We start from the raw sequence: 23,796 nt of genomic DNA, 5'->3' as shown, positions 1-23,796 counted from the left end.
CAAATGGAGCTCATTATTTTGTTGTAATGAACTCGTTAATATGAACGTCATGTACGTTAGAATTTAAAAATATGTGCTTGGTCATCAAGAAAAAAGTAATAATTAATATTATAGTAATGTTTAATGTTTCTTGTAAGGTATGTAATCCTGTTCTGGACATGTAAAAAATCAGAGTAGAAGTAGGTGATTAATTTTTAAGAGATGATTTTTGAGGTGGGATAGTATTTTTTATTTTGGACAGAGTAATTAAAAGAGAAATAATATTGAAAATGAGGTGTTAATTTCCACTAAAATAAATAATAAAAATGGAACTCGTGTAATGTGTATTCATTTGAAGCGAAAGTAATCGAGCAGATACGGTAATTATTTCTTACCAAAGAAGAGATAAAAATAATTCAGGAGTAGGTAGAAGAAGGACAATAAAACTATATTATTTGAAAGGGAAAAGCGACGCAAAAACTAGCAATGCTCAAAAACCCGCTTCGGCGATTGTAGAACAGAAACATAGAATTATTTTCGTAAATTAATGAGCCGATGTGGGATTATAGGTCTTAGAATGACGTGAAACTATTAATTACCGCTCACAAAAGTTAGAAAAATAATCGAACGGGCTTGTACATGCTCTGAATCTTCAACTAACAGTCGATTTTTATAATTTCCCATCTATAAAATGAAATTATAAAACATCCGATTCGTTAACGTTCAATCTGAATAACTGGAAAAAAAAGAGTTGTATCTGTTTCAAAATTTCTCAATAAATTAAAAAAAAAATACGATAATGAAAGTATTTACCATCGTAGTAAAATATTTACTATCATTTATATGATATGAAAGTATTTACTCGGATAGGGGAAAAATACTCAATGTTCTAATCGAATTATCCGTTAAACAATAATCATGTATATTTTACTATTCGATTAATCTGCTCGTCAAGGAATAAAGTACGAGCTGTCATGTGAATTATTAATGGGTAATTAATTAATTTGCAACGAAGGCAGGAGGAAAAGGAGGTAAACTACAATAAATACAGATGAAACGGTATGAATAGGGAAAATATATAGCGCAATATGATATAGACTATAGTGTCAAGGGCAAGGCAGGAGAGGTGGTTTGACACCTCACTTTACAATACGGAGGACGAAGGACAACCCGACCGACACTAGTGTCATTGCTAGTTCTGTTAGAGTATATAAGAATGGTCCGGCAGACGTCGGTCAACATACGTCTTCAGTAAGCCGTCTATTAAGCAGACTACACTTAACGAACCATCAAAATGTTCTCCGCATACACCTTGGTGAGTAAAACGATCAAATAGATGTTACGTTTGTATAAATATATATTTGCATAAATATTCGCTGTCTGAATTTTTCTTCTTTAAATTACGAATCTAATATTTTCTTAGTTTTATTAAGTTTAATACGTTAAATAGAGTGTTCTCGGTAGTAAAACATTATAATTCTTAAGAAAAAAATAGAAAAATCTTTCTCCAGTTAACTTTTCCGGCTTTTTCCTTTTTATTAAATTTTTATCTCCACGACAGATTTTCATAGGTACTAAGTACTCTTATTATGTGGCAATAATAATATGATTAATCTTATTTCGGGATCAAAAATAACACTAAGTAAATGGCATTAATCAGTTATTTAAATAGCGTATTAATCATAAAAAACAAAACTGTATATTTTTAAGAATTGTTATCAAAATTTAAACTAACGTATTCTTAATACTAATATATTTTCAGCATAATACATAGATTTCAGATTTTATAATAATTCTGCGAATGTAATTGAAGAGTGGAAAGTAACTCCAGATCATAATGCTCGTAACAATAACATGTAATATTAATGATTGATTTTTATTATTCAATTTAATTATTTTTCATATTTAAGCATATAAAATCGATGCTATGGTAAAAAGTTCCAATACTTGTATTGTTTAGGTACGGTAAATGATTAACTGTGATAATCTCTTGATGCAGTTGCGTGCAACGATTAGATATATCACATCAGTTTCCGATTATTTAAATATTACATTTTTTTTACTTAATTATGCGTAATTCTAATCGTGTACCGTGCCAATTTTTTTCCGCTAATATATTAACTAAAAGTCTACGAACTCTGATAAGTATGTAATTTATTGTTTGATTATGTTTCTCTAAATAAGAAGAAAAGTAAATTAATTGCATTTATCAGATAGAATAATCTAATTTACATTTCATCATTCAGTTTGAGTATATTTTTAAATTTAATTTGTTTAGAATCTTATAATAAATTGCATTTTATTAACAACAATTTTTAATAACCAAATTTTCGAATATTTATGGAAAACGTCTAATATTCTCATAATTTAAAAAAATGCTTTATTTAAGTCGATCTGTAGATCAGCGTTATTGAGAAAATGATCGAAATATTTTTAGGTATGTTAAAAACAAATGCAAACAAAATTTAATAAGGGGTTAGAAAACTTTCAGGAATTCGATACTTTTTCCAAGTTAGAGAGAAAGTAAAATGAAATATTCTACATTACATTAATAATAAAATCATATTATTCTCATAATAGGTACGTAATACATTACAATGTACTACTTTATTTTACGATTGCCCAAAATGAGTGTAATGTATTTAGGGTGTATGACCGATTTAGATGTATGATCCCGCGTTGGAATCCTTACGTTACCGGGAATGTTATAGGCTATATAAATAGGCTTAAAGTTTAAATAAATTAAAAAAATTACTCTATACACAAATACTATATACAAAATTGAAACCTGCATGCTCTTTAATTGTCCTATATCAAAGAGCATGGTTTTTTTTTTTTGGCAGTCGTGTTTTTTACTTTTTATTTTTTATCACTTGTAAAAATGCATAATTCTTATTATGAGTTATCGATCTAGTAATTAATTCAAAAAAATATTGATTACAAATAAAAAAGAAAGGTAGTAAAGCAGACGAACATTACTGTAAAATAAAAATTTATATTTTCGAAAACATAAATTTATCTGACAGCTGGTATTAAAAATGTCAATTTTATTACAGATAAAATATTTACTTAAACTTTGTTTAATTTTTGACGGAGATCATACTACCTCACAATACAGTTTTTTCTCGATTATATTGCCATATTTTGTTTTGTCCAGTTTCAATCGAAGAGCTCTAAGATGGTACCGTTAATTAAACTCTAAACGCCTGAGACTAAAATCCGTCTAATTTGTTCTATATCTAATGAAATAATATTTAAAATTCAAGTCTTTAATCCAATAATTTGTTTTGAAAATTTAATACCGCAGTTACAAAAAATATTGACTTTTCTGTAATCCAATATTACAATTTTATTTTTTTTAAATTTTTAGATGTTTGTTAATTTCAATTCTGTATGAATATGTACATACTGAAATCATTCGACGTACTTTTATTCCACGAAGTAGCTATATTTCATTTTAACAAAATAAAACTAAGAGAAATTACAGTTATAAAAATTAAATAAAGTTAACACGAGTAAAGTAAATAAAATGGTTATACTAAATTTATTATTAAACGGGATATGATTTTGAGTAAGCTGTTTGTGTAACAAGTATAATATAGTGTTTATTCTAATTTTCACCTAACCGGACAGATTGCATCGGTTTAATTATGTCCTACCAGTCACATGGTTTGTGTGGTTCGTATTATATTTATGTAGTTTACAACCGTATGTTTGCCGAGAAATGTTGATTCAGTGAAGTATAGCGGTGCCAATATTTGTTCAGCGCTCTGTAGAAGAGAAATGTGATGTGTTTAAAGAAAACAATGAATAGATTCTACGTCAGCAATTGACTGCAGGATTGTACTTTAAATTTATAACTCGTTCACCCCGATTTCAAACTAAGTTATATAATAATAACAACGACTACGTTACAAAGTTTTATATTAATTTGACCGAGTTAATTTTACGTACATCGAACAAAATAAAATACAAAAACATTTTCTATAAAAGCGGTCGTTCGTTTTAAAATTAATTAATTAGTTTTGATTAAATAAATTTTTGCACGGTATTGATCTAGGTTTCATTTTATACAAATACGAGTCTACACACTGACGATGAAACTTTACCAAACACTAAACAATTATGTAACAACTAATTATTTGTTGAAACAGTACAACAATAAATCTTTACAGAAACGTACATCTGATAAAAAAATCAACCTAACTGTAATTTTAAAAACATAAACGGATATTTATTAAAATATTAAGGCGTTAATTAGTTCAACCGTACTGACTCTTATACTTCTTTAATGTAATACTTTTACTTAAAGAAATGTTTAAATATTTAAAAAAAAGAATAACTCATATTATATATTATGCGTGTAAATATTTTCAGTTGGTCAAATTAAAGGATAGTTTAAGAATCTGCTGAAATTTTTTGCGAGCATAAAAAATTTAATAAGTATATTAACTTATAGCAGAGTGATCTTAACTTCACTGAAAATATAATGCTTATAACTGAAGTTGAATAACCTTATATAATTAACTATTAATATTTTAACTTAATTTGTATACTTTTAAATCTCAGCATACATTTTGTTGTATAATTAATCATTAATTTAAAATTACTGATAGTTCCTCTTTCTCATAACCGAAGGGAATATCTTCCATAAAATAAGGGATTAACTCGTTAGTAAATGCGTTTAATAAAGCGTCCTTTGTACTTTTTTACCGTAATTAAATTTATGTAAATTCAACAAAGTAGAGTAAGGATAGATATAAAAATTATTTTGTGCAGGGATTAGGAAAATGAATAATATCATCGTTATAAAAAGCTATAAAAAAAACTTATACAAGATTCCCATGAATAAGTTTTTCTTTGGTTCGGTGACGCAGCAGTTTTGCGGCTCGAACGGATCGAATTTGAGTAATATCTCTGTGATCGAGTTGCATTCTCGATAATAGACTGGAGAGGAAAGATTTGCCGTAACTGGAGAACTGCCACAGCGTACGGTCGTTCTAGCCGTTATAGCTAATATTATTGAAGGTTTATAACCCTCTACCCGTATGTAGAACTAATAATATTTCAAAACTTTAAATATATGTATTTATGTTAGAAAATTTCGTGTGAGTGAGCTTGAGTTCATTTGTTTTTCTATACGCTTAAAAAATATCACATAAATCCAATCTTAATTTCTGTTAACTGTATAAGTACATTTTCTTTATGAAAGTAATACAATAATTTAAAAAAATTAAATCATTACTAAAACGTAAAATTTTTATTTTACATAAATCTATTCAATAAAATACTGAACAACTATTTTTTTTGAAAGCACTTCAAATTTTGTAATGTAATCAAATAAAATATTATTTCCTCATTTCTTGTAAAATGATTGCTTGCTTAACGCTAAGGTGAGTATCATATAAGGGTTCTTGACCGGATACTCGCTATTTTTTGTTACTGATTAAAATTGTTTTCATTACTAGAAATCTGAAACCGTTTCTAAAATTTACCTAAGAAAATATTAAAAGTTATCTTTTGAGACACATAATTTATTATCAAAATAGCATACTAATTGCATCATTTATGATAAAATTACTCTTTAATAGAAGATCAGGTCAAGCTTATTCCTTGTTTTTTTTTTTACATGGGATTCTGTGTTCTTTTTATATTAACTACTAGGCTTATGTTTATGTGATCATTACAGGTTATTTCTCATTCTCTATTTGTTAATTTAGAGGTAGTGGCTCGTAGCAAGCATGAAAAGCTCTTTTTTTCCTGCTTAACCTCCGGGAATTACCGTTCAGGTATTACTTCGGAGGATGAATGAAGATGATATGTATGAGTGTAAATGAAGTGTAGTCTTGTACAGTCTCAGTTCGACCGTTCCTGAGATGTGTGGTTAATTGAAACCCAACCACCAAAGAATCCAAAGAATCGGTATCCACGATTTAGTATTCCTGCGTGTAAAAATAACTGACTTTACTAGGACTTGAACGCTGGAACTCTCGACTTCCAATTCAGCTGATTTGGGAAGACGCGTTCACCACTAGAGACCAACCCGGTGGAAGCATGAAAGACTACGAGTATTAAAAGTGACTGCAGTGCCGGCTCGTAGGTAAAATTTGTAGGGGTGCTGCTTCAGAAAATTTTTAGCCTTGTTTTAAAATTGTGTAAAAGGAAAAATAACATGTATAGAAAGAAATTTTATTCAGAAACTTGATCAAATCCTAAAAGAACAAAATCAAAGATATTTTACTTACTTTAACTAAAATTATTACAACCATGGTTAAAGTTTTCTGTAAAATAAAAGAACCAAAAAAAAGAAACAAATAGAATAGCTGGAAGCAGGATAATAATCTAATTCTACACTTAACCAAACACACGCGGAGTAAAAAAAAAACTTCCTTCCTCTAGCACGTCAGGGCCGGCACTGGGGGGACCGACAGTGCTCTCTCTCTTGTACCTCGTGTGCAGTTTCCTATGTGCGCATGCGCAGAACAGCCAAACACCACGCCGCTGGAACTGTGAAGCGCACAGTTCCATACAACGATTTTGGCATCTTTTTTTTTCATAAACTGGGGGTTGGCTACTGACATTAAGCTTAAGGATTATGTATTGTAGAAGTACAAATAAAGAATTAAAGAAAAAAGGACTCATTATATTAAATGTTATCGATAATGTCAAGTGGAAATAAGGGGTACTGCAGTTCCACAGTGCCTATACGCAAGCCGCCACTGAGTGATTTTCATGTCTGAGACCCGACTGATACTATTATTCAAAAATAGCATAGCGATTTAGATATGTATGTTAGCCGGCTAGGAATAACAACTTTCTCTTCCTAAATAAATAAGCATGCATTTTTCCAAATATTATGATTAATTACAAATATTCTATGTAATATGTAGTTAGATTTATTGGGTCTATAAGATGACCTCTGGTAAAGCCCATTAGGGCTCTGAACAGAGGGTGTGTTGTGCGACCGGGATCATTACAAGGTGGGTGTCATTCCCTGTGGAGGTTAAGATGTTGCTATTTATTACATAAATCGCCCTTTTACTGAGATAAATAAAGATGAAAAATTTTAATCAAGTGTGAAAGATAATAATTTGACGTTTGCTTAAATCTCTCTGTAACCGATATGCGGAATACCTTTAAATTGGATGTCAATTGAAATCCTTTAACTCTGCCGGAAAGTCTGAAACGAGCGATTGATTGGCTAGGCAAATAATGATGTGCAAAACATAACTGAAATATATTTTCAATATATTGAAAATACCAGTAAAATTAATATCAGTAAGAATTATTCTAGGTTAATAAAAAAATAGCGATGGCTTGTAGCAGAACATCTGATGCTGAAAAAGAGAACTTACATATCTCATTATTTTTTTCATTTTTTTCTATTGTTTTTATTTTTTCTTAAATTATTCTATTTATCTCATAATAATTATGATCTTTTTCAGGTTTTCTTCACAGCTATTGTAGCTGTAACAGTTGCTGCTCCTGGAGTAGTAGCTCCCGTATTTCCAGTGGTTCATGCCGCCCCTGTAGTTCATCCTGCTCCAGTTTTCGTGAAACACGCTCCTGTTGTTCCTGTTGTTCATCATGCTCCTGTTGTAGTCAAACACGCTCCAGTCGTACCTGTAGTACATTCTGCACCAGTAATCGTTAAGCACGCTGCTGCTGTACCTGTAGTACATCCAGTCGTTATACACCACTGATTTATTTTTTCATGAATGATACATAAACTGCCATTTTTTATTATTTTTATTTATTAATTTTTTTTTGTAAATAATTTAATTTAAATAAATATTTTATTATCATCACCAATACGATTTGAATTATTTATTTCTACAGTTTCAGAATTATTATTCTAAGTTATTATTGTTATTTATTCTACAGTCGTAGAATTTGAAGTGATTGATATAAAATTTTATCATCTCCGTCCAATATAATTTTAAGTTGAGTTTTTGCTTCATGCACCGCAATAATTTATCATTCCATTATGTATAACAATTTATCCAAGCGTTATAAAAAAATTCCAGTACGGAAAAAATCGCCTATTAAATAAACCAAAACTGAAAGCGAATACTTATTTGAATTTATGGTTTATTTAAATTTGATCCGATTGAATAATTTTATGTAGAACCATATGATTAATTTATAACGAGGTATTAATACGATACTATTGGCTACAGTAACTATAAAAATATATGCCGCATACCGAATTAGTATAAGTTTCTTATTCTGATTCATTAATTTTTGTTCAAGATTAATTTGTTCACATAATGTTGTAATCTTCACTAGTAATCGATCTTGTCCTATCTTGTTATAATCAATTCTGAGTTAATGCACGCGTTAATTGAACTCAAGCGAACAAAAATAACATGTTAACACGGACAGTCTGATTTTACCTTTATTATCGATCTATTATTCTATTGGAGAGCACGTCAGTATGGCGATGTAACAAACAAAACGACTAAACATTAAACAGAATTATGAATAGACATGAAATTAAAATCAGGTCTCACTAATATCATTTAAGGAAAAATTTTGAAATTAAAGATAATCTTTTTAAAATTAGTAGAAAATTACACAGTAGAAAAAATTACATCATATTGAAACATTTATTATTTTTTAAGAGGGGTTTAGAAATTATGTAACTCATAATCGAAAAGATATTAAAGCTTCTGATTCTCTCAACTTTCTGATAAAATTAGATGAATTTGCTTGATTCTACGGTTGATTTCTGGAAATAGATAATTTAGGGTAAAATTCTGAGAATAATTCTTTTATAGCATTTTCAGTGAAATGAACTTTTAAATCAAAATGTAATGAGGAGAATTGGTAATATGAAAAATGAGAAAAAAAAAAATTGAGAATATGAAAAAAATTTGACCGGTAGATTTGGATGACTTAAATCACTTTTTTTGTGGAAGAATCCAGAATCTGATTGTCATACATTAAAATCGCTTTAGGAAGAGATTTGTTTATATATATGAATACAATCTGTTTTAAATGAGCGGGTGACTTGTAATGAGTAAACCTATAAAAACCTACTTTATGCGAAAATTCAAGATGACATTTTTTCAGATAATTCGTTTTTTCAGATTAGGCCCGAGCTATGAAGATAGTAGGGTGTTGGGGAATAGCTATAGTATTCAACAATATTAACAGTGTCATCTCTATGAAGGGTGAAAGTGCAGAATATTTTTATTAATCATCATATTCATCCAGTCTTCAAGCCATTTTTCTTCACAGTACAAGTGATTTTTTTCTATTTCAATGAGCCACAGTAGATTATTAGCTATTACAGTATAAGTTTGAATTGAAAATTGAATACTGAATGTATGAGAATGCCGTCACGAAACTTCTGCTTCAGTACTCTTTATATCAGAATAATCGGTGTTACGAAACACTAAAAAGAATTCGTTTTCGAGAAAAGATTAAAATAATATAAGACGAGATATTGAACAGTAAACGTTATGTCAAAGTGTTGTCAAACCGATGTTGTATGAAAGAATAGCTGAGTGAATTTCCTTTCATTCAAACCGAGTGAATGGCCGGCCTCCGTGGCGCGAGTGGTAGCTTATCGGCCTTTTATCCGGAGATCGCGGATTCGAATCCCGGTCAGACATGGCATTTTCACAGACGCTACAAATCATTCATCTCATCCTCTGAAGGAATACCTAACGGTGATCCTGGAGATTAAAAAAAAAAAAAAACCGAGTGATGAACGAATGAAGACTTCTTATCATTGTTGGTGATTAATTGTTTGGGAGTGCTACCTTCGCAAACCAAACCGCTAATCCGTTTTTCTGGTATAATTTTGACTGTATGATTTATGTCATTATAGCATTATGTCATTAAGAAAAATTGCGAGATTATTATGAGAGAATTATATGTCTATACGTCAAAACAAAATTTGTCTCCGGTTTTGGAAAGAGAAATACCTCACAAAGTTTGTAATGGGTAGGATAGAGGCATATTTGTAGAAAGTTTAAAACATTTGAGTAATGAATATATATATATATATATATATATATATATATATATATATATATTCACAGGTTGATGTTTTCTTTAAAATTTCAAACGGCATCAAATTTTAGAAAGAATGTTTTATTACGGTCTTATATAATCTGCTGGATTCAATAATCTTGATCTATTTAAGCATCAAAAGTAAAGGCAAGTGAAGGAAAGAAATCTTCAATTTCTTTATCTTACATTACATAACTTATCCGAGAAATACTTTCAGATTAGAAAAGCTGTTCTTCATCTTTGTTTACCAAAGTCTGGTGTACAAAATGAAGAACAGTACCCGAGATGATTCAATAAACATTTAGTCGATTCCCAAGGTGTTCCGTGATCAGTAGATACAATTTTTAGTTATTATGAGGTATAACAGGGTTAATATTCTTAAGCTCTCTATTTAATAATCTATTTACTGCAGTTTTGTAAGTGGTTCTACTGGGCCGGGAGCCAGGATCTTTGTCAGATTCTTCTCAGTGTTTTTTCTTCATCGTTTATTAAAAAAAACAAAATACGTACTAGACTACAGCTCGAAAAATTCTTCTATGGAGTGCTGGAGTTCAGGATAGGTCTGGAGCATTTTGGATTTCATTTTCTATTTTCTCAAAAGAATTTCAATTTCAGATGATGTTTTTGATGGAAGACGAAGAGATACGTTTTCTTCCAAATAACAAGAAAAGTTCTTTATATTAATTTTTCTCTATAGTTAGAGAAAGTTGTGGAATTGGTATCGAACGTGCAATTATTGCTAAAAGGATGGAGGAGTAATCTGATGACGTAATGAAATAAAAAAAAAAAGAAAGGATTCTAGTCGATCTGGAAATGTCATTATTCAGGTCGATAATAAATTTGCATTCGTGAAGTATTCTATAGATCTCTATGAGATACTACAGTAATTTTTTTTTCACGTGGATTTGTGATCTGAGAACTTCAGTACACGCTTTGCATTAAAATTGTCAACCGAAACGGATGCCTAACGAAGGAAAGAATTTTTTGTAGATCACTTTGGTTTTGTGAACCGAGAATTCATTACATAGCCGCTACATTAGAATATTTAGAAAAAGAATGTCAAATGAACGTAAGCAGTAGGATTATTAGGAATGTTAAGTCATTGATCGGACTGTTATACTGGAAAAACCCAAACGATTTTCTGCGGGATGGTCTCCTTATGGCACTACGTAAACACTTCATAAAAATTCTTGAGTCAAATTTTAGGTGAATTTTAAAGAGAAGGCAAATATTGATTTGCCTCAACTTTTAAATCCTAAATCGCATTCAAGATGTATTTTAGTCAGAATAAGTACTGATAAACTTATTCCGTTTGCATTCCACAATAGAACATTTAACGGATTCTAAACTAACTCTTGAAGTAATTGTGTCTTGAGTATAATTATCGAAGTCAATATATCCTTTATCTGATATGTATGCTCCTAACCGAGGGAAAAGATCTATTGTCGAATTAATATTTATACTAAGTAGTATAATAAAACTCAAGTGATGTGTCCTGGAAGTAGTAGGTGTAAAATTAATGGGGTTACTTACCCTTAACAAAAATACCCTTTCGGCACGCCGGAAGGCGGAGGTAGATTTCACCGGCGCTAAGTAGGGGATAAAAAAGATTTCCACCAAAATTAAAAACAACTTCAAATTTTTCCAAAATTAAAAACAACTTCAAATTTACTCAATACGACAATGGTTGCTTGTGAAAAAAGTTTCACATGATTAGCATACAACATGCCATCTTCTTATAATTCCAGTAAACTTTTGGTCATCCCTTGCCGCAAGGATTGGTCATATCAAATATTGTTTCAGACAAAGGTTTTAAGTAATGTTTAGAGAACCGACCACTTTAAACCGATTCGATACTGTACCTTTTAAGGGAGGTACGATGTTTTTGTCCTAAAAACCCCATTTTTTCCACCCCCTCGGCCAATGATTGGTTATATAAAAACCTTTACTTAGATAAGTTTTAGACTCTTATCCAAAAAATAGTAGGACCTTTAATTGAATTCGATATTTTACTTAATAAGAAAGTTATAGTAATATTCTGTTTTATCGATAAAGCCACCCCATTTCCACCCCACTGGTCCGATTTTGGCCATTAACGAACTCGATCGAGGTTTTGGGTGGAATTTTTTTAAGCAACAATTTGAAAGTTGGCGCTAAATTACGTCAGTTATCCACAAGAAAGTGAATTATATATATATATATACTAGCTCTACCCGCCACGCTTCGCTGTGGCACATTGTGGTTGCATGGATGAGAAATGAGAAACAAAACAAAGCATACGTTTCATAGAAGTTTAATTTTGCAATACTTGTGGATATACAATATTTTTTGTTTTTCCACTGTCTGCGTAGATATAAAAGCTATCTGGTTTGCCGACTCGGGAACACGCAACATACAGTTGCCCATGTGAGAAGCATCCGCATCTAAATCTAAACCACACAATTCTAAAGATTGACCTTGAACTTTATTGATTGTGATTGCAAATGCCAATCGAATTGGGAATTGCAATCTTTTAAATTAAAACGGTGCATCGGTCGGGATTATGGGTATTCGAGGAATGAGGACATATTCACCTTTGAAAGGCCCCGTTAAAATCGTTGCTTCCACTACGTTATTCATACCCCGGTTTTGGCTGCCGTTGCAGACAAAACTCTACAACGGCGCGTGCCGTTGCAGAGTTTTGGCTGATTAATATTACGCAACAGGATGATTGCCATTTTTTTATCGAACCGTTGCTAGAATAAATCTAATGAGGAATGTTTTCCCAGTATCTACTGGCACATCCAAGAAGAAGGTTTCCCAACTCCGTCATTTATCATTTGCATTATGCGATCATAAATGCCTTTCTGTTCACGCGTTAATTTGGGAATGTTTGATTGGACATATGACTGAAGATCACCAATTTTGTAACTCTGTTCACGGCGTAAATCCACATCAAATGAAGCAATCGCAGCTCGGGTGGGTGCTGGCATTCCCAATTGACTAAGAACTTTATTTGCAATAGCTAAGCACTTGTCTTCAATATTTATCATGCTTCGTTGTAAATGCCTTCTGTAAATAATCTGGTCATATTGGTATTTTCTAGGCGTACTCTATGCAAAATATCCTCAGCCATATGCGATCGATATCTTTCCCATAATTCTGTGGGTGATGAAGGGAAGCAAACGGTCAATATAATTGCGAATAATGCGCGAATTTTATTTGGATGTGCAGTGTTGTACGCGTCATTAATACATATATCCCACTGTTGGTCGTTTTCTAATAAATTCAGAGCTTGGTGAAAGGCGCAGCTCAATCACGATACGATCACACAAAAGTACCTCGATTAAAGTGAATATTTAATTCAGATTGTATAATAAACTGAATCAGATGCAAGTGGATACTTTTTTTTATTTTTTGTTAATAAAAAATGTAATTGGCAACAGGTATTGTTTCACATGTGACTGCGGTTGTCGTTAGCTAGCTAGTATGGCGAGTGTTCCCCTCGCTTCCGGCAGATGGCGCGGTCACTGGTACACAGCTGACCGTTAAAAAATCTGTTTTCTCGCGGTCGCGGGTATGTTACTGATGCGAAAAAATAGATAAAAACAATTTTTGATGCGGGTTATATATCGTGCTAAAATTTGAGCTCGATCGGTGCAGGACATTTTGACTTTTTGAAGCGTACACAAATGAACTTAACATTTTTATATATAAATATTTGTGGGCTGCGATAAAAAGCCCTTAAGTCGTGCGAAAAAACACATCATTTTAAATGCTTACAAAAGCAGAGTAATGTTTACAAATTACAGAATAATCAAACGGCGTTGATTTCAGATGTTAATAAACTGCTAACGTAAGTAGAAGTTGTGCTGCTTCAGTGTACAACGTGATTCTCGAGTATGAATCTACCAATGAATTACGGTCTCCAAAGAAAACAAAACCCCGCAGGTCAATTGAGAAAAAGGTGAGATTTTGATAAAAACGCGATTCGTAAAAACAATTACACGAATTTGAATTATTTAGAAATAGTTTAGCGGTGTGTTATGTCATTTGGAAAAGAATTCGGTTATTGTCTTCGACAACGCTTCTTATCATTAAACGAAAAGAATTCCAGCCGTGTTATAGAAAAATAATGATATCAAAATGTGGCTTAGTTCAAAAAGAATAATTTTTGAAGAGGTTTAAGTTAATGTTCAATCATTGCAATGGGTTTCGCGTATTAAAAGTAACTATAGTCCGTATAAACTTGGTTTGACACACAACGCCATACTGGTAAGTCGTGTTTTTATTCGGCTCCTAACGAATATATTTGCCGGTCTCCGTGGCGCGAGTGGTAACGTCTCGGACTTTATCCGGTGGTTCCGAGTTGGAATCCCGGTCAGGCATGGCATTTTCATACGCTATAAATCATTCATATCATCATCTGAAGCAATGCATAACGGTGGTTTCGGAGGTTAGAAAAAACAAAAATAAACGAATACTTAGTTGTGTGGTTTCAGTGTTACTATTTGTGAATTTTGTTCTTTGCTTTTACGTAGATGAAAACAATCTTTGATGCGGGTTATATATCGTGCTAAAATTTGAGTTCAATCGGTGCAGAACATTTTGAGTTTTTGAAGCCGTACACAAACGAACTTAACATTTTTATATATATAGATAAATGTATATATAGAGCTTTGAGCTGGCGGTGGTTTTGGGGTCTCGGGGAATTGAAACGCGAAGATATGTAGACATTTTCCGGAAGTCGAAACATGGTACCCATTACAATAGGTAGCTTTCTTATCAAATCTACCTAAATGCGGAAACGAATTACTACCATTTAAATGTAGACAAATATTTGTACTTCCTGGTTTGGCTTGATATACATTATTAGACGATCGCCGTCAATTTAACTATTTGTAAAATGTGCAGCTTTATTAGTTGACCGAGTTGTGAGTAGAACCTTTTACAGCGAGGATAAATCGTTGGTACATCTGTTAATTTTGTGCAATTTATAGATCCATGATCTACAGCGCATTGAATGCACTTTGGTTGATTGCAGTAGGTTTTCGTACTGATACCGAGAACGTCGACCTATATATCTTTCTAGTCAATGATGATCTAAATAATTATGTAGAAGACTTTTATTTTTGAATACATTAATCAATCTAACTTAAAAACATCCTTATTGTTTGAATTTAACTCCAAGTAAACGAAAAAATGAAAGGTTCAGTTTATTTTCTAAAATATTTGATACGGATCGTACGCTTCATATTCGTGTTCTTTAATTTAAGTTAAAGAACACGAATATAATACACGAATAAATTAACAATATTCGTGTTTAAGATCACGAATATGGTTACTGGTGGAGATCATGTCTTAACTGCTAACAGAGTTTTGTCTTGTATTTGAAAAATATGGAAACCACATTACACTTACGGTATTTTATTAACTTTTTATAAGAACTGGCATTCGCCGGGTAGATTACAATGTATTTTAGTAGTTAAAAACATTTTAAAGTTATGTATCCAACCATAATTTTTAACAAATTACGAAACGGAATAAATGCCAATAGCGGCTTGAAAAACGAGTAAATTGCCGTTGATGCTTTGGAGTTTTTTTTTTAACATTTCGTGTATCAAATTCATTATTCGAATGTACACCTCGGTTTAAATTAGGGAGTAAATGAAGGTGGCTACTTGTATAAACATGTTTATTCACTAGTTCAAATTGTTTACGACTGGGATCATCCGAGTGCACACGTTTAATTGCACTATCATTACCTATTCGGTCGTGAAATTTGCATCCGTTCAATACTTTCTGCCATTCGTTGTTTAAACTCAGATGTATTGTCATGTCTCGAGCCCAATCAGCGGATATATTATTCTTCTCGCTACCGTTCGGCTCACCATTAGTAGAAGAAGAAGATGGAATCCTACAGAAAACCTAAGAGACGTTAAAGACATTAATTTATTGGAGAAATCTACCAGTATTTTTATACGGGTAGATAAGTCGAAACCTATCTACATAATGTGATTTTAAAAGACTAATAAATGATAGTAGACCATCTTACAAGTTGATACACAGTCTACTTAGAATATACAAATTTCAAGAGGAAAATACGACATATCATTAGAAACAAACAATAGCTGATCGTTAGTCCGGACATCGAATTCATTTAAAACTATCTACGCTTTCAAATGCATTTAAAACTGGGTTCGGAAGCATTGCAAAATAGTTGAAATAAAAAAATCGATCCGACCAGTGAATGGTTAGCACAATACAATAAAATTTTAATGCCGAGCATTAGTAACAACACTTTAAAATTTCTAAAACCCCCTTACGCTGAATAGATACGAGTATATTTGATATTATTATTACTTATTGCAAACTGGGTGCAAAGTCTTTGAATAAAATTTAAATAAAAATTTCTTTATGTGTAATCGCCGTTGAAATATCCAAAATCTTAATAATACAATTATTTTTTGTAATTTAGTTAATATCTTGTAATCAATACTATCACTGAAAATATAAAACCATTCCAATTTATCGTACATCAATTACCCTCCAAAAAAAAAAAACCATAAAACTGATAAATTTATACAATAATATTACGCGATAAAGATCATCAATAAAATCGATATAAAATATTGATAAACAAATTGGAATGTCAAATGGTTACTATTTTTTATCTAAATATTGTATTATAGTCGCTAACAACATTCAGATGAATAATGGTAAGGATATTTTTTAAATATTTATTGCAATACTCATAATAAACAGATTTCATAGCTAATAAAATATTATTTATTACTTAGTAATAATTATAAGCCTTATAATAAAGCCAATATTTAACCTGTGTCATGTTAATGGAATAAAAATTCCAGTATATAAATATTAATTACAAAATTTCAAGAATTGAAATTGAAATTAGATTGATTACATTGAATTGAAATTAGAAATGTAGTCAGAAATACAGTTTAAAAAAATAATAAGTTATTGTTATTATTTATAAATAAATTTTTATGAATAATTTTACTATTATTTTATGTGACTCATTACAAATGAGCAGTACATTATTTTAAAATAATAGATTTATAAATATATTATGTCACTGCTATTAAACGCTATTCTATTGATTAAGTCGATGCATTTATTTAATCGTAGTTTTAATTTTAACTGAAGAAACACGAAGCTACAGAATTAAATATTGATTGATTTTTTTAAAAATTTTATTTCATATTCAAACTTTAAAACAGAGAATATTTGGTAAATTAAAATAAAGAATTACTAATACTTTCGGTTAAATGTTTACTAAATTTATATTTCAAATAAAAGAGCGATGTAGGGTTAGTGCTCATTTACTAAGTAAAAGAAGGGATTTTTTTTTAAACTGATGTTAAGTATTACGTAGAAAAAATATGCATTTCGTACCTCTCTCTCGATGTGTAATACGTGTTGTTTGATTTTGTCCGCGCGTCCGTGTTTAGCTGGTGGAGATATACGCATTTCCCTCAGAATTATACCCTTTCAAACGCTTGTAATGCCGTTTTAACGTTAAGCAGTGAAAAGGTATAAATTTGTCAGAGGAATTGTTGTAGGGGAAAATGTATCCGCTTTATCACACTTTTTCGATCCTATGGGCCTGTTTAAGCTGAATACACGATTAATTTCTATTGTGTTGTGCATATTAGTACATATTATTTACGTTTTCGTAATGTATATAGCGGTTTACATGTTCATTTAATGGAAAATTAGTCGTGAATTCAATTAAACAGACGCACGGGATGGTGGTATGAGTATGGAGTGTAATTCTAATACCGCTGTTTTGTTAGTGAATTCTAAACGAATAATAATACAGTTTTCAACAAAACATTACTAAATTCTTAATTGCGGTTAAAATAGTACTTTACCGACAACAAAAGATTCATTTTTCTGTTCCAAGTTAGTATTAAGTTTGCGGAGGAATTGAAAGTATATTTTACTAAAATATATTTGTTATTGAATTTTTTAAATAAATAAATAAACGATTAGGGAGCGATACCTTTTTTTAGAACCGATTATATACTCAATAGAAGCTTTGGTAGCTATATTTTTAATACTACTATTACAAATAAGGATTACAAACCAAAATATTTACCTTCTGCCGATTACTAGTATTTAGTGTGCTTTTACACAATTGCGTTTCTGATAGAGACAGACCACTTCCACGGTCGATTTCAATCTCATTAATATAAAAAAAATAAATAAAATGGAAGCGGTTTAGGAAATGAAACAGAAAAATCTTTTAATGTACTTAAAGCTTTTCCTTTTTTGCTTTTTAATACTAGACATTTTTAAGTCAGAAAATAATTAAATTATTATTTTGTATCAGTCAATACTATTAAAAAAAGGCTGTGATTAATATTTCAATTAACAAATTTTTTTATTACTTTACGAAGTCACTCGAGTTTGAATTATTTTGTTTTTATAACTTTAAATCTATTTCTTTTCTATATATTTTTAATTTTCTGATATATAAACACATTAAAACCACTGAATATTAAATATTAGCCTTATGAAAAAAAAAGAAATGAATTTGTAAAATTAAAAGTTTAAACCCGCTTTATTTTGATATTTTTCCGCAGAAAATACCATAATAAGCAATTAAACTATTTTACCTTATATTTACTAAGAAAAATTAATAATGAATATAAATACTCCTGAAATCTTGATCTATTAAAACTAAATTTGAATATTTTTTTCCTCTTTCAACCCTCCATTTTCAACTGTAATTCTATACTGCTTATTTAAATCTAAATCTTATGAAATAAGAAATGTACAGGTGCTTAAAAGTGATATATCATTAAAATGTAATTATCATTGATAACAATAGTAATAGAATCTTTCATTTAGAAGAGTAAATTTTTGAGAGGATAAATCTCAAACAATAAATTATTAAATTTAACGTAAAAATCATGATTTATTTTTCGTAAAGAGTTGTTAATAAATTTCTTCTTATTTATAACAAGTTACTTCTTATGTAACTTGTTATAAATGATCATTTGTTTCTTTGTACATTGCATTATATTTTACTGCACACAGGTTCTTGATAATAATCGCAATAACAATAAAGTATCTAAGATAAAACTGAAAAATGTTTTTCATAAGTTTAACGTTTTGGGGGATCTCTTAGGCATTTTATTTGTAAAAATGTTTAGTATAGCTTATCCTTTGTATATAATAGTAATGATTAAAAACGGATGAAATAGTTTTAACTAATAGCGGGAGTTTATATTTGCTATTATTACGTTCAGGAGTGATTTTATTTTATTTTTTTTTTAAATTCGGTGTTACATAAAATGTAAAAGCTGACCAAAATTCCAAACGATTTAGTTGACGGTTAATCTATTATTTTTTATTTTTATGGAATTTGAATTCGAGTGTGAATTCTTTGTTCTATTTTTCCTTACGTGCACCTTTGAAAACAGAATTAACAGTTGAATTGAAAGCAATTGAAATTTACTTTTTGAGGCTGTGTTAGTTTTAAGTAAAAGTAAAAGAAAATATTTACAAAGAGTAGTAGTTCAAACTGTTGTATTACAATTTAATTTGCATATTCCGCTTATAAACTAAATAAAATCTGGTGGGGATAATTATTAAAATTATCCAACAATATAGTTCACACATTACTTTGGGTTTATAGTAAGAAATTTAAGTATATTTATCTTCCCGGGATTATCAGGTGTCTTAGGATATAATCTAATAATAAATAATCCACGTTTAGCTTCAATTGTTATTAATAGTCGTACAATAAATAAACGCAAATTACAGTCTAAAAATTAAATGTTAATTTTGGATCGAGTAAACTTATTCGATCCAAGTATTCAATAAATGTTCTCAAAAAATGTATTAAGTATGAAACCTATACCGTATATTAAAAAAACGAAACTTGCCAATTCAAAAGAAACTTTATTAATTGCATTTTCATGTACAGACAGCGCAGCATTCTAATGTTATAAAGCACGTATACACACGCATAGATACACACAAAACACATTTATAAAACTTTATACTTCGGTTCTAACATTAATTATTTCGTTATTAAAAAAGTTATTAATTAATTCACCTGTGCATTCAAATTTTAATTACTTTTGAGTAAATTAATTCTTGTCTAGCTATTTAAAAAAAAAATTATTATTTTTTTTCTGAACAGTGAATTTGGTGTTGAATAAGTTTAGAAGTTATTAAATGTAAGCACGGATAAACTAATATTTATTCTCATTCATTAAATGTATCGGTGTTTTTTTTTTCAAAAAAAACTTCGTACAAACATAAATTTCGTATCTAAGTAATTCTTATTTTTTTAAGCTAATTTCTTTTTAAATTTTAAGCTTTTTTTTCAACCTTTAATAAATTCAATACTTATTTTATCCTTATGAAATAATATAACGACTCATGTCATATTGAAAAGTTGTACCGTTTACTAAGCCGAATAAAAAATTACGTTTTATGTCAGTCGTATCGATTTATCCGTCTCGTGAGACCTTATTTATTACTTTCTTTTCATACTTACCTTACTTACTGACTTTGTGATCTACGAAATTCCTATTTATGTAAATTTAATGCAAATATTTCTATGTCGTTTTTTAGAGATATTTTTTAAGAACCATGAATATTCATTTCGCTTTTTCAATAAGCATGTTAAAAGAAATATTATCAAGCCTTTCACTAACTTAATATATAAATTTGTACTTAAAGTTGTCTAGTATGTTTATTTGTGTAATATTATTATTAATCTATAATTTAGCTAGGGAAGTAAACTATATTATTTTTATTTCTTTATTATTATTACTTTTTGTAAATGAAAAATTAATTCTTATTAACGTTATTGTACGACTTTATTAATAGAGAATATGTCTAAAACTAGTTCTGCAGTTGTTTTATTTAAAAATTGTATTGTTACATTCGAAAATAATAACAGTTAATATTTTTTATATGGATCTCCGTAAAAGATTAGCTTATTCGTACTTAGGTGAACTGAAAATATTTCTTATTCATTACTGATTAACCTAAGGTTTTCTGTAAAATGGTACATAGAAATGTACTAAACTAGTGTATAATCTCGCTGACAGTTTATACTCATTTTTGAAAGTTATTAAAACGATTATAAAAGAAAGATAAAAAGTAAAATAAACATTTGTTGATAAAAATTATGAATATAAATCGGTTATGGGGAAAAGTAACATCAGATACTGCTTCGACTCATTCATATTTGAATGTTTATTTTGGAGATAATAATCAACAATAAAATTAAATGCAATAGAACCTATATGTGGTATCGCATCGTCCTAAAAGTATTTTAAGTGATATAATTATAAGACAAAATTAATGTACAAATCACCAAACAAAATACAAAAATTGTTAAATAAATAAATTCTGTAGAACTAATTAAAAAATTAAATCTCACACAATAAAATAAAAGTAGCACATTTCCACTTTCTTGCGGTGCTCTTCCTTCATCTAATAGCAACATTTTTAGAATTTATAATAATTTTAAAATAAATCATTTTTATTTTATATTAATTATCTATTTCATCATTATCATATATATGTACCGGTTTAATAGGTATGACAGCTTTCTGTGGAAACGCAACTTCCGATTTCTTTGACTAAATACTTACCACGTCATTGTAAAAATTACTTACTTAAAATTTTTAACTAAGTTTAAATGCTCCATTACAATTTTTTGCTTAGTTAATTTAAAAAATCGTTAAAAATAAATTTTTTAAATCGTTAAAAACGTAGCTTAAAAAAGCTATGTTTATAAGCTATGCTATAAGCATAGCTTACCTTACCAAACCGCGGGACTAAATTTACCTGTGTATTCCTTCTCCCCAACACAGTTGTACATATTTTTAACTCTCTATGCGATTTAAATATATAACTTCATAATGAAAAAAAAAAAAAAAAAAAATAACAAAAAGAGATTCTTGATTAAATCAAATTACCAGATAACCAGATAAACAAAAAAAAAACGAATTTCATTTCAAAACGACCTAAAACTTATAAATAATTTTTCAACAATAAAATACAAACTGATTATCTGATTAAGGGAGTAAAAACTCAGCTTCGGTACTTAGGATGTAGTGATGTTAAAATATCACTTGAATTTTTCTCAGAAAATAACAGTGAAATTTCAATCTCGTTTGAAATTGACAAAGTTCCGAGTTCTGTAGAAATGTTGTCTGGACGTCTTAAATTTTAGATATGATTTTACTGTTGTTTTTTCTCCGAATAAGAGTTTGCAACGTAGAAAATATTGTATTTAATTCTTACATAAACATAGTACTCAGATTAATTTTTTATTCGCCATAATTATAAGTAACTGCAATTAAGCAACAGCCTGTTAATACTGGAGAAAATTAAATAATAACTACCTGATTTCGGTTAAAAATAAACGAGATATCAAATAGCCTTAACTCAAATACTCTTTGATTCTTTATCAAACATAATATTGTAAAAGCTCTAAGTGCAGCCGGAATCAGGTATGGTGATTTGAAGTTTCAGTTTCCATTTAGATGTTTGCTAGTCATCATTTCCCGAAAAAGGGTGCCTTTTAAGTCTTGTTTAATTAGTGTTAACTACCGACTTTCTAGAGTTGAGGAAGGAGTTTTTAAATATTACTTCTAAAACTATCTGATTAAGGGAGTGAAAACTCATCTTCGAAACTTATGATATAGGGATGTTTAAATATCATTTGATTCACCTTCCGAGGTCACTAAAAAAGTCAGTGTTCAGATGTAACAACATTATGAACGTATCAGGATCCATATTTTCCCAAACGGAGTTGTTGAAAATAAAACTCTGCTTTGGTTAGCGCTTTAGTGACGGTTACGAATACTATCCCGCTTGGTTAGACATTAGTTTTCTCATACGTACGAATAATATACAATAATAACGAAACTCTATGTTCTCTTTGTTGGAAATCGGATGGAAGTATTGAAAATTATGAAAACATAATCAATGTAGGTATAAAAATGTAAAAATGATGTGACCTATGTGAATTATAAAGAAGAAAGATGAGATAGTAACCCTTAGTTTTAAATGTTGCTAGGGGTTGTCCGTAACGGTGGTTCTGTCTGCATGGTACTTGATGGGTGTGATCGGGGAATCTGAACGAACTACACGCCGACTGCCTTGGACTAATTCACTACAAGAAGCGTATCAATATATCAAGAATTACGGTGTCAATCCTTACGAACTAGTTCGAGAACTGAGAAGGAAGAACATGGATCCGGAGACGGTGTACAAGTCCCTTGTTCTGATAAGAGGAATGGATTGTTCAAAGGAGACTCTCAATGCTCTCTGGGTATTGAAGATGAAACCCGTTGTGTTGTATAGAGTACTTCGTGAGCTGGAAGTAGGACCTCAACATGCTTACTATGCGCTAAAGATATGGTGGGAGAGACCGGATCTAATAAAAGATTACGAAAGATTTGACGAGGAATCCTCCGATAAGAAAAACGATACTTACGTCGAACAACTCTTAAAGAATCATTTCTCTTCAGTAGAAAAAATGGATTACTGGAAAAGTTTCCATAGAGATGCTTATGAAGCACTTCAAAAGGTTTATCCTACTGCAAAACTGAAGGAGTTTGACCCCGAACTGTATGAACGATACCGTAAACAAGATAAAAAGGTCATCAAGGAGTTAATTAAGCTGAACAAATTGTCGATTAAAAGCAGTGAAATAGTACCTTTAAGCCAACCACAAGAATATTCTAGTTCATATTCCTTAGAAGACACTTCTGAAGAAAAGAAGAAAAAGAAGAAAGAAAAAGCTAAAAAGAA

The 23,796-nt window shown here is 30.1% G+C and overlaps 3 protein-coding genes across 3 annotated transcripts in view; 2 read left to right on the top strand and 1 right to left on the bottom strand.

Moving 5' to 3' along the window:
• LOC142334301 (neuropeptide SIFamide receptor-like) overlaps window positions 1-23,796 on the bottom strand; it is a 668,171-nt gene that overhangs the window by 78,399 nt on the left and 565,976 nt on the right. The gene's annotated exons all lie outside the window — the stretch shown is intronic.
• Window positions 1,194-7,793, top strand: LOC142334302 (uncharacterized). The gene is made up of 2 exons (XM_075382227.1): window positions 1,194-1,294; window positions 7,425-7,793. The coding sequence occupies exons 1-2, from the start codon at window positions 1,274-1,276 to the stop codon at window positions 7,680-7,682; spliced, it is 279 nt and encodes a 92-aa protein (XP_075238342.1). The 5' UTR covers window positions 1,194-1,273; the 3' UTR covers window positions 7,683-7,793.
• Window positions 16,663-23,796, top strand: part of LOC142334299 (uncharacterized) — a 111,362-nt gene continuing 104,228 nt past the window's right edge. The window contains exon 1 of the mRNA XM_075382222.1: window positions 16,663-16,700. Within this exon, the coding sequence (XP_075238337.1) occupies window positions 16,698-16,700 (3 nt within the window). The 5' untranslated portion in view covers window positions 16,663-16,697. The remainder of the gene's footprint in view (window positions 16,701-23,796) is intronic.

The sequence above is a fragment of the Lycorma delicatula genome, chromosome 1, assembly GCF_047948215.1.
Source record: "Lycorma delicatula isolate Av1 chromosome 1, ASM4794821v1, whole genome shotgun sequence".
Lineage (NCBI taxonomy): Eukaryota > Metazoa > Arthropoda > Insecta > Hemiptera > Fulgoridae > Lycorma > Lycorma delicatula.
The sequence above is the reverse complement of the archived record's forward strand: the minus strand, read 5'-3'. Positions and strand labels throughout refer to the sequence as shown.